General features: G+C 37.3%; 1 protein-coding gene across 4 annotated transcripts in view; it reads right to left on the minus strand.

Moving 5' to 3' along the window:
* Pms1 (PMS1 homolog 1, mismatch repair system component) overlaps positions 1–13075 on the minus strand; it is a 90501-nt gene that overhangs the window by 44078 nt on the left and 33348 nt on the right. For all 4 annotated transcript variants that reach the window (XM_008835627.3, XM_029564755.1, XM_029564754.1 and 1 more), the window contains one exon: positions 4045–4208. In XM_008835627.3, the coding sequence (XP_008833849.1) occupies positions 4045–4208 (164 nt within the window). The remainder of the gene's footprint in view (positions 1–4044; positions 4209–13075) is intronic.

A 13075-nucleotide genomic window follows, 5' to 3' on the forward strand; every position in this document is an offset into this window, starting at 1 on the left:
CAGAGATCTGCCTGCCTCTGCCTCCCAAGTGCTGGGACTAAAGGTGTGTACCACCACGCCTGGCTAGTTGAAGTATATGTAAGTTCTCTAAAAAGTAATAATTCAGGGCACCAGAGATCCTAATAGTGTAGACAAGTACCTGAAATCAGAAAACAATTATACTTATAAATTTAATATATATGTGTCTTTCAACTTTTCTACGTAAGATTTCATAAAACCCAGGAGAAAAGTAATAGAAACATACAAAAACATGAGAATCATGTAAGAAATTTAGTTACCATTCATTTCTAAGTGGCAAAAAGTAACAAACGAGTGATTTATAATTGACCCCAAGCAAACCTTACCATGTATATACATGAAACGACACGTATCTATGTTAATTTAAAAAAAGAAACAAAAACAAAATACACTCAACTTTCCCCTTGGCACTACAAGAACAACTTCTTCATAAGAAGAGTCATAAATTCTGAGTATACTGCTCTCAGCTCTGGCTGAGATGGAGAGGGCAGGGCAGTATAGACCTTTAACACTGGTACAACTATAGCAAAAGATGCTCACCACAGCATATCTGAAACAAAGCTGGGACATTCGAAATACTATGAGTATACTATGAGTATGGTGTAAAGAAAGACAAAATGAACAAGACTGCATGAATGTTGCAGATACACTATAAGGAACTACTTATTTATCATGTAACAGGTAGGTGAGAGTCAGAGGGATCCTATGCTTTAAATCACGCCTCTCTTCCTTCATAACAGGTAAAACTTTGTGCGAATGACATCCAGTTCAGCTTCTGTAATATCACTAGGCCTTAATTAAATCAAAATTCAGAGCTGGGGAAATAGTTCAGTGGTAGAACCCTGTTCTATACATGCGGGGCCCTGGGTTCTATTCCTAGAGCTATAAAACAAAATGAAATTTAATTCAAATCAAATTTTAAAGAGATAAAGAATATTTAAAGAAAGCATTCACAGAATCAGCAATTCAGAAGTATATGAAGCAGCCCTCATTAGAAATCACAAATGCAACATATTCTAAATTAGTGGTCTATGAAATTATTTACGTTCATATTAAATAATTAGGAATACTAAATTGGTTTAGATATTATCATACTAAAACACCCTTTTAATTCTGAGAAATAACTACTTTATAAGTCAAAACATATAGAGCAGGTCTTCACAGGGATTTAGTTATTATAACTAAACCTTAAAACCAAAGTGCTCATCGAAGGAGTGACTCTAGCAATTCTCCAAATAATATCTACTTTAAATAAACTCACCGAATCCACTTGTAAATTATTTTCCTTTGGCTGTCTCATTATTCAATATGCTTTCAAGGAACATGGTGATGAAAGAAGAAAAATACCTCTTTCTAACATAACCATACTGGCAAGAACATTGTCATTATCAGTATTCAAAGAATGTCTTGGCAGGTTAAACCTTCATAAAAAGAAGGAACACCAGCTAATCCAAGTTATCAAAATAGCAAGAGTACTTCTCATATTATGTGCAATACAATTGTTTGCTTCTAATGTAGAAAAATAAATTTATTAATATTAACATGTTTAAATTTTGGACAAAGACAAAAATTTCCCACAGATGCACATAAAGAATGATGACAGTAAGCATATTTACAAGAAAGGCTGAGAGCAGTGAGAACCACGGTGTTCAAGATTTATGATAATACGTCAACATGTTTTGGGAGGTTTAATGGTATATTCCACCATTTTTTGAGAAATAATAGAACTATTAAAAATAAAAAACCCGAAAAGGAGAACAGTGATTTATGTTTACAGAAAAAAGGGTTGACGGTAGAAAACTTATCCTAATTCAGTCTATGATCTTGTGTTACGATAGCAGGCAATTTTGCTATTATATTTTTAGTAATCACATATTACTTTCAGGATATAATATTTTCAAAATGCCTGCTAGGATTCAAATTGCTCCTGAAATTACTGCAGCCACAGAGGGACTTGTATTTGCTTAATGTAACTTCAGATATAGTACCCTCTAAAATTAGAAAACATAGTGTATTACAAAAATACTGCTTTACTTTCTCAGAAGAAAATGCCTATATCAATAATCTTATATTGCTTAAGAAAATGGAATCAACTTAAAAACTTACTAGATATTATATATCTAACTCTAGATGAATAATAACTTCATAAGACTTCAAGTTCTTCTGTTATGCTCATTTTCATCACATAAGGAAAATACCTTTTGGTCTGTTTTATTTTCTTTTTATCCTAAACTTCTCTCTTCAGTAGCACTAGTTTTTCTTTTACGAACATGAAATTCCTATTTCTCTTCATATCTTAACTTTCTCATCTGCCTTGCCTTCTCAATTATGATGGTTCTTTTGACTCAGTCTTTTCTTAGCTTGAGGACATTTAACTTTTAATTACTAAATGTCCTCTGAATCAAGAGGTCATAGGGTTATTTTAGCAGGATGAGCTTCTATCCATCAACATCCTGAGGAATTGTGCAGCACAGCAGAGCTGGAAGGAATCTCAAGGTATCATTTGGTGGAGCTTCATGCCAGCAGCAACAGGTGGCCGACTCGTCTTAATTTTTTTATTTTTAAGATGACTAGAGATTTTGATCATAAACATTTTACCAACATGAAAATAAAGAATCTTTTGGACAAATGAGTAAAAAGACAAGGGCTCAAAAGAAAACTAGATCCAAACAAGGTTATGACCTCAGCAGTAACTTACTAAAAATATGAAAAATTCCATTTATCCCTCTGAGCTTTAAGGTCTTCATATACATAAAGATGAAACTGTTTACCTTTAAGTTACTATAAGTATTCTAAAATCTGAAAAGGAATTACATACATGTAATATAGAAAGATGGGAAAAGACCACAGTAAAGAACTTACACTCCAAGGTATGCTATGTTTCCAATCTCATCTCAACACTTTATCAGCTGTGTAACTGTAGGCAAAGTGTTAAAGTTCGCTGAGTTCAACGCAGAGGACAACAGCAAAATTAGTATATTGTCTGCCAGCCCGCATGCTGCCATGAGGATGACAGAAGACTTGTGCGTCTATGTAGACTCTGGCATCATGCAGGTCCTCACTAACGTTAATTCCCTATTCTCCATCAGCTTCCACACTACCGTGTCATTTCTGCTCTCCTTCTATTAAATATTTCTAAGTGCTCATATGGAATTTCAGGGAAAAAATGAACAGAAAATATATAAACCTGACTTTCCTCTAAGAATCATTAAACAAGATGAATTCCTTTACTTATAAGTCCTTTGAAAACTGGAAAGGAATAAGCTAGATTAGAATTGATTTAAAAAAAAAAAAACTTTTCCCAAGGGGGGGAAAAAAATTCAGATGATCAAAGATGGTACATTGTGAGTTCATCAAAAAAAAAAAAAATCCGTCCTACTCATCTTCATATTATGAGATTCAATATAGCATTGACTAAGGAAAGCATTCAGGCCCTTCTTGGATGAAGAAGTGCTGGAAATCACAGATCTCAGATATTACAAAGTAAAAAGTTCAATTAGATTTCCTATAGATATTAGGTGATAAACTAAAGATGCTCTTTATATATTAAAGACAAAATTGAAAGAATGTAGACTAGGACTAGTTTTTTTTTTAAAGGTGACATACTGTTTTTGAGCTGGTACCAAAAAAATTACCATAAATTGCAACACTTGTAATCAACAAAAATGTATTTCTCACAGTGCTGGGAAAACCAAGATGAAGGTGCCAGTAGACTGCCTGGGAGGGCCAGCTTTCTTCCCTCTCACTGTGTTCTCAGGCAGTAGGAGGGAAGGCAATTCTCTTGACTTCTTTTATATGAGTACTAATCCCATCTATGAGGGTTTTGTATTCATGATCTAATCACCTCCAAAGGATCAATTTTCTCATATCATCACATTGGTGATCAGATTTTTCCACACATGAACTGGGGTTGTGAGATATGACAAATGCTCATTCCATAGTATGTATCTAACTGATTCATATAGAATATACACTCTCTTCATTATACTGTTTACCAAAAAAGGCCCAAAATATGTTAATGCTCACCTTATTATGTACAAAAACAATCCTTGTATCAGGTTTAAGGATACCGTAGCTTATGAGGAGATCTTGTACCTTTTTTAGTTCTTCTTTACACTTTTTAGCAGTTGAGTAAAATTGCTTTCTTACAGGTAGATTCTTAAATAACCTTAAAGCAGTTACAGTTGTACCTGTTGGCAGATAAGAGGAAAGCATTTTTAGATTTTGAAGAAACTTCACAGATCTTTAAATCTTAATAAAATCAGCAAACAACCCTTTCTATCATTAAAGGTCAGTTCTCCTCCCATGTTTGGAGGTCCAAAGAAGAGTCACTTTTGCAAACTAGTTTGATCCCTTACTAGACTGTCTACTTGTCACCTCCAGTGATGCTATAGTCTATGTGGCCCAAACAAGAATAATTTTACTTTTGTTACTACAGAGAAGCACAAGTTTACTAGGATGTAATCTGAAGAAAGCTGTTGATATTCAAACCATCTGGGATGATGATTATTATGCATCTTAAAACACAATGTATAGGTGATATAAGACCACAACAGCAACTATAACTATTCCAGCAAAATTCTTACCCAAAAATAATGTCTAATAATCCAGTTTACCTTACTTTACCTTCAGAAACGAACATACAAAACAGAGTAATCAGCCAGTCATGATGAAACATGATAGCAACCCCAGTGAAGGGGAGGCTGAGCGAGCTAGAAAACTGTGGCAAAGTCAAAGCCAGCCTAGGGTATATAATGAGTTTGAAACCAGCCTCTGTTACACAGCAAGACAGTCTTGAAAAGCCCAGAACACTGATCTAACCATTTGTTTTGTGCCTGTGCCATGCTGTTTTTGTTGCTTTAGCTCTATAGTATAATTTGAGGCCAGGCATTGTAACAGCTCCAGCACTGGGTTGTTTTGTTCTTTGTTTTGTTTGCTCAAGATTGCCCTGGCTATTCAGGGTCTTTTGTGTATCCATATGACCTTTATGATTTTTTTTTCTAGTTTTGTGATCAAGGCCAATGGAATTTTAACAGAGAATATACTGAACTTGTAGACAGGGTTTACTCATATGGCCATTTTTATAACACAAAAGCAACAGTACATGAAGCTAGGAATGGGTATTTGTTATAGCAGTAGCAATTGGTATGCCTTTAGAAAATTACTAGTCACCAGCTATTCCAGACTTACCCCAGCCTCTTTTCACTTTTTATGTTGAGACAAGGTCTCACTAAACTGCCAAGGCTGGCCTTGAACTCATTTTGTAGCACTTTGAATTGTGGCCTCAAATTGTGTCCCTCTTGTCCCAATCTCCCAAGTGGCTGAGACTGCACATCTGTGACACTAGAGATCTGTAAGATGCTCACCAGAACTGAGCTAATTAATCTCATTTACAACTTACCTAGATTCAGGTTTTGTTTATTTGTTTTGAGGAGCAATAAAAACAAAGTAATACAGAAAACTAGTATTGAAGAACCTTTCCATGCTATGTGAGACCTTGTCTATGATTGATTTAATATACGATGTTAACCTTTGAGTGTTTTACAGATGTAAAACCCATTTGAAAGATACCTGAAGAAGCAAAGGCCAGCTATAGCTGTAAGATTCGTGGGAGATTTATGGTTGGGTAAGATGAAGACAGAGACTCCCAAACTATACAACTGTTAAGAAAATCTACAGTACCGGGGGGGGGGGGGGTTGCCCCCCTATGAGCTGTTGGTCACAGAGAGATCCAACAGGTCCCCAAATTCACCAAGGCTATTGCCACTAATGTAGGTTGTACACTAGAATGGTCGGTAAGGCCATGTTGCTGAAGACACTGCATGTTGTGAGTGTCCCATTAAAGGGCTTAGTAAAACCATTAAAGCCCCATACCATTCTTGAGGTTCCAGTTGAATTAAGCCTCCCATAAAGCTCTAAATGTGGACACACGGTATCTAAGTTCTTTATGATGGTATAACAAAGGTAATTTTTACTGTAGTTTCCAATAGGGTCCTCTAGCTTTCTCGTCTTCTGCGTTGCCACTAGAATTACATGTAATATTAGTTTCCAAACTTCCAGTCTCTGCCCATTCCCAGTTTCAACGCTGCTTTCACATTTTCAAGTACAGCTGTAGCAAAGACCACTCTGGCGACAGGAGCTGATTTTGCAGGTGTTCAAAATCTGACTAGGTCATGGCAGCTACTACCTAGATTTCAAAGGAATGCCTGGGGGATCAGGCAGAAGTCTGCTGAAGGATGAGGGTCCTGGCATAGATTCTCCGTTGACCATGCCTACTGAAACACAGAAGTGGTATCATAGCAGGGACTCCAGAAGAGGATAACCAGGAGCATATACCCAGAAAGGCAGAGTAAGCAGCATGTGTAATGCCAGCCTAGGAGACCTTGGGTATGTTATGCAACCCAACAGTAGGTATGTTTCCTACAACCAGCAAAACATTAAGGGCAGAGCTACCTGAGGCCTTGCTGACACTCCACTAAGGTGTGAGAGGTATGCACAAGGCATTATAATTGTAGAAGATACACTGTTTACCCTGATGGGGTTATGTTTGGCTTTGGTTGACCACTCATTCACTTGACTGTTTCTCCCTTCTGACATAGATGTTTATCCTATCTCTGTTCCACCCACCACTGTATCTTAAAAGTATGGAACTTACTTCTTTACTTTTTTTTTTTTTTTTTTTTTTTTTTTTGTCTTTTTGAAGCAGGGTCTCCCTGTAACCCCAGCTGTCCTGGAACTCACTATGTAGACCAGGCTGGCCTTGAATTTAGCGAGATCTGCCTGCCACTGCCTCCCAAGTGCTGGAACTACAGGCCTGCACCACCACACCCAGCTGCTTCTTTACTTTTTAGTCTCAGTCTAAAACTTTTCAAGGAAGAGTTTATGGTGAGTCTAAGATGAAACTTTGGTTTTCTGAGTGATGCTGGAACAAGATCTCCATAAGTTGCTCAAGTTGGCTTTGGGCTCATTTTACAGCCCAGGCAGGCACTGATTTGTCATTCTCTTGCCTCAGTCTTCTGAGTAGCTGAGATTAGAGGCCTCGCTCACCAGGCCTGGCATGATTGCATTTATTTTTTTTTTTAGTGATTTTTGTCCTTTTTGACTCTGATTGATAGTAAGAAACACATTTTACATTGCAACCCACTTCATACAAATCTAGTCAAAACAGTATCATAAAACAACAGAATCTATTATTATGTGTGATACATTCCATTTTCTATTCTAGCATATTCCATCTTTGCTATTTTTCTGGAGATACAATGATTGCATTTTTGCAATGTAGGATAGACATGAACATTGGAGGCCAAGGGCTGAAATAGTATGGTTTGTCCCAAGGGTCCATGTGTTGGAAGCCTGGTCCTTAATGTGGCAGTGCTAAGAGGTAGGCCCAAGGGAGGTCATTAAGTCACTGGGGGAACTGCTCTCAGCAGAACTTACAAAAGTTCTTGTGAGTCCTTGGCTGTTCTCTCAAGAACAAGTTATGGAAGAGCAAGCTTGGTTCTTCCCAGTCTTACTTCCTCCTCTGCTGTATCACTTCTCTGACCTGCATGTATCCTGCATTGTAATGTCACCCACCAAGAGGTCCTCATCAAAGCAAAGCTGATGGCCACCAGCACCATGCTCTTAAAGACTGAGCCAACTCTCCAGCCCTATAGGCAAAGAATCTTAAAAGCTAAATGCAATAAATAAATAAGGATTCTTGACATGAAAGAGATGCAATAAGGGGATAATAGTTTAGGACTTGATGCTTAAAACATTTATTAATAACACTAGTTAACTGGAAAAAAATGATGGGAAAGAAGAGGGATAAAGCATTCAGGGCCCTTCATAACCTGGCTCATATTTATTTTCACTCCTATCAATCTCTTCTGCTGCTCTAGAACATCAGTACAACTCATCAGTATACTTTGTACATGTTCTTTCTCCAAACCTATGCAGAGCTAACTCTATTACTAACCTTCTTATCTTAAGCTAAGAATCACATGTTTACAGAATCATCCCCCAAAACCCTATCAAAGGATGCTTCTTCCAAAAATTAGAAATGATCTGTTTAAAAATCTTTCCTCTGCCTCCAATCTGAGAACTGCACTGAAATCCTAACATCTTTATCTGGCTGAGGTCTCCACTGCATGTATGGCTTTGCTCTCAGTTTCTTTAGGGATCACACTATCGGGTGCTGTTTGTGGGGACCCCCAACACTGCTACACTGCCTGGTTTCCTGAGGCTATCTTAGAAATTCTCATAGAAGCCTCTGTGACCCTTGTAGCATCCTGCATACCTGTACTATTAGCATCATGAGGCTGCCAAGGTCTGCCAAAAGCACAAGCTGTCCCTGGACCCCCTTGAACTGCAGCCACATCACCCTCTTGGTGCCTTGCCAAATGGGCTTGGATAGTCAAAACTAAGCAAGGCTCCCAAGGCTCTTCTTTAAAGGCTTCCCTGAAAAATCCTAGAGATAAAATTTGCCTGCTGCCTGCTGATTTCTTAGAGTCTCTCTACACATCTTTTCTATGGCTAGACACAAAGCTACCAGCTGTATAATCAGTAACCATACCATTCTAGGCCAAAACATTAAATACACTCCTTTTCTGGCCAAACTCCAAGTTTCTGGAAACTTTTCCCTCCTCTTTGCTACCAATTCTCACACTAAGTTTAGCTAAAAGCTGCCAGTAATACTAATGCCACCTGAAATCTGTGCTGCCTTCAAATTCCCTCTGCCATGTAAACTAGTCCATCACCTTTAAGCTCAGCTTCCTATTAACCTCATGGGCATATGACAATGAAGATTTTGGCAAGGTGTTGCTACATAGGTGGCATTAGGTTCAAATTCCAAGAGACTATCCATTTGAAACTATATCAGCATCATCTTTCTTTTTTTTAAATATTTTACTTATTATTTTTTATTTTGTGTGTATGAGTGTATTACCTGCATGTATGTGAGTGCACTCATGCCGTGCAATGCCACAGGGGTCAGAAGAGGGCTTTGGATTCCCCTAGAACTGGAGTTAAGGACGGTTCATAGCTGCCATGTGGGTGCTGGGAATCGAACCTGGGTCCTCTACAAGAGCAGTCAGTGCTCTTAACCACTGAGCCATCTCTCCAGCCCCTCTATTTCTTTTTTTTTTTTTTTAAAGATTTTAATCTTATTTCTAATTACATGTTTTTGTGTGGTTATGTGCCGATTAGTGCAGGTGACCATGGAGGCTAGAACAGGGCGTGAGATCCCCAGGCACTGGAGTCCCAGGTGGTTGTGAACTGCCCGAAATGGGCACAGGGAACTAAACTTGGGTCCTCTGCTCTTATGGCTGAGCCATTACTTCAACCTCTTCTATCTGTAGTTCTATCAGCACTCTGATCTTCTGATTCTTTACCAGGATCACTCCTTAAACTCCACTTAACAACATTCTAGACTTTCTCTGGTACAATCCTCCAAATTTTTCAAAACTTCCCCCAAGAACCAGTTCTAAGACTTCTCCATATCACTAAGCATAGTCATAGCAATGGTTCCACTTCCCATTACCAACTTCCCATGTTAGTCATCTTTCTATGACTATAACAAAATACTTGAGATAATCAACTTACAAAGATAAAAAATTTACTTTGGCTCAGAATTTTGGAGCTCATGGTCAGCTGACACCACTGTAGTGAGCAGTGCATTTTGGTGGGAGGATGTGGCCAAGAAAGCTGCTTGTCTCCTCGAAACTAGGAAGCAAAGAGAGGGGAAGAAGGGATGAGGGTCCTAATTATTTTCTTGAAGGGCATGCCCTCCAGTAACTGGAAGACCTCCTACTAGTGGGCAAGCTTTTAACACATGGGCCTACAAGGGACATTCTAGATCTGAACTACGGCACCCATTTAATGAATTCTTCAGAGCTAGTACTTTTAAAATTCTAGAATTTTCATTTTGTAGTTTTCATTTAGCACCAAAATGCTACACTTTCTTAATGATACTGACAGTTTTCAAAAAACTTTTACCAAGATGATTATTTTTAATTTTATGTATATGAATATTTTGCCAACATGTAAGTGTATCCTCGTCATGCAATACTCGCAAAGGCCAGAAGAGGGTGTCAAATCCCCTAGAACTGAAGCTATAGAAGGTTGTTAGCCATTATGTGGGTGCTGAGAACTGAACCTTGGGTCCTCTGAAAGAGCAACCAGTGCCCTTAACACTGACCATCTCTCTAGCCCTGAAAGTTCTTTTAAAAGTTCTTGTCTGTTAATTCAAATATCTGGATCATTTCTTGAATTTGTTTGCAGTATTTCTTTCTATTGATTATGGATCTCATTTTCTTCACATCCTTTAAAGATTTTATTTATGTACAACATTGAGTATAGAGGAACAACAGATACTGAAGAAGACTGTAATTTGCTCTTGGTTTCTTGCCAAGCAGATGGAGTAATCTGGGTTGTAGTTCAGTTGCTCCTTTATGTAGTTCCAGTGCCCTTCTTATCACCACTGGATTGAGGATGGAATTAGTGGTATTCCCCCAGCAAGTCTATAAGATCTTTCTATAGCCCAGTTTCATTTTTTTTCATCAGTGTTTGGCTAGGGAAAGGCCTGATGAGGTTTATTGTATAAGCAAACAAGCTAAGTCCGAGGTCCCGTATTCCAATTGTGATTTTAGTCTACATGAGGCTACTGAAAGTGCAGCACAGGATGCCTCATCTACTGCAGACCTGCTCTTGTCCACTTACACATCCAACCTCAGGTAATCCTTCAGCAGTGCAAGCCTTATCTTGGCCAGGAAGGGGCAGTTTTATTTTTTTAGGAAAACAACAACAACAACAACAACAAACCTTAATTCATTTAAGTTTCTCTGTGATACAATTCTTAAAGTTTAAAGAAGAACGCAAGTTTTTTTAAATTGTAGGTCTTCCCCTTCATGGCTATACAGACAGCATAGCCTCTTCTATCTGCATCACTCTGGCTGAAGGTTGTACTCCTATGACTTCTTATCTTCTCACCTATCATCTTCAAACTCAAATGTCTTCTTTTTTGAAAAACTTAATAACCTCCCCCTTGACGTGGTTTCATTTTACTGTGCTTACTTATTTATTCATCTGCTTCTTAATAATCCTTGAGTTCCAAAGATATCAAATATAATGAAGTTTACTACAGCTGTGAACAAATGGTAGAAAGGCAGGCAGAAACCAATGGCCCAAATATAAATGTTTGTGAAATTAAAAAGGCAATTTTTAAATATATATTATGCTCTAAAGACCATACTATACACAACCTATGTTTTCACAAATTACTGTCACCTTATAATATTCTGACTAAATTGAGAATTATTAGTAAGGTGCAAATTTTGTTTGAATAAAACTTACTGATGGAAAGGACTTTTCTAATTTCAAATGAAACGTGTATCCTTAAACATAAAAACATCAAATAATATTGGCTAACAGGGAAGAGGCCCCAGTATACTATCATATTTTACAAGAGAATTGCTCAGCTCTCTAACTTTAGCACATTCTTCAAACACCAAAATTAAATTGCAGTCCTGCAATGTGCTCCCTGTTATATTTTTACATGACCCTATGCCACTTATGAAGGCAGCTATTTATACTTCTAATGTAAAGGTATGGTTGCCTGAATTTGTGAGCATATGTTCTAAACTGATGAATAATGTTCCACTCTTCAATTAAGATGAAAAGAAAAATGCTTCAATCTAACACAATCCCACTTAGCAGGTATTTACAAAGAACAAGAGTCTGAAATAGGAAAGCATGGGAAGGAAATATCCTAATCAGTGCCTTTTAATTCTGTTATTTTTGCTATCTGAGAAATTCCTAAGGCAGAAGCACTTAGGGATATTAAAAGAATTTGTGCAGGAGAGTAAATCAGCTTAGGACTGATTATTTAGAGAAAGGAAAAAAAGTGATGACATAAAAACATGCAATTACCACAAATAATTCAGGTACCCTTATAAGCAAAATAATTTAAAAGCTGGAGAGCTAGTCTGTATCTCTTGTGAGTTGAAGAAAACCAGATATGTTTGAGAGTAGAAGTGAACAGAAGGTAAGGACAATTAAAATGATGCACTGTTAAACACATAAAACATTCTGAACGGCTAAAACAATTCATAAAACAAATACCTATACTCTGAAAAGTCAGTACTGAAATTTTCAGTAACTATTTTTAAACATTTACAATTCTTCCAATGTGCAATAAGATTTTGTATGAAGCTGCTCCTGCACCTATGGTTGCTATCTACAGGTGTAGCCCTGCCAGATGACATGAAGACTGACTGCCAGGCCAGCATGTTCACACCACAGCAGAAAGTAATCTACAAGAAACTTAAATGCACACATATAAATTAGGATGGCTGAACTGCAGTTTTATCTTACACAGAAAATATGTAAATGGAAGCTAATGACAGCTGGTGAAATGTGAGTCTGATTCAGTCACTCAAAAACTATCAGCACTAAGCAATATAAATATGTAAAACACTTTTAAAAGTATGCATGGAGTTTTATAATTTATCTACCTAGAACAATTTTAAATTAAGACTTGTTTACTTTTTTTGTTTGTTTCTGTTACCTTGGGAATCAACTATAATTCAGTGGAAAAAGTGAGTTATGAAAAGTTATTACTGGTTTTATAACTCCTGACCTTTCAAGTTTGTTGTTTCCTAAATTATAAAATAAGCTAATGAAAATAAGATGAATTTACTGATTACAAAACCTCCTTAATTCACATACCTGGTTTTACTAAAGGTAGAAGACTGAGGTCATCAGGAAAAGAAAAAAACCAACCAGCAAAAGGGCAAAGATCAGATGGAGCCCATATCTAAGGATTGTTATTTCACAGTTCCCATGGAGATGAATACAGAAAAGCATGAGGAGCATGAGTGAGTGATGCAGAGCACTGGCCTTCCAGATCAGACCGCAACTACCAAGATGAAAATAGATACTTTTCAGTTTTATACGGTGGCTACATTACTTCAAAGCACTCTACTGGAGAGCCACTCACAAACCTCTTAAAGGTTTCCTAACTTGAACTTTTAAGATCTAGGATCAGAGAATTTCTGGAGAGAGATTTAAAAAAAAAAAA

Source organism: Nannospalax galili, unplaced genomic scaffold (genome assembly GCF_000622305.1).
Source record: "Nannospalax galili isolate Female #2095 unplaced genomic scaffold, S.galili_v1.0 scaffold115, whole genome shotgun sequence".
In the NCBI taxonomy this organism is placed as follows: Eukaryota; Metazoa; Chordata; class Mammalia; order Rodentia; family Spalacidae; genus Nannospalax; species Nannospalax galili.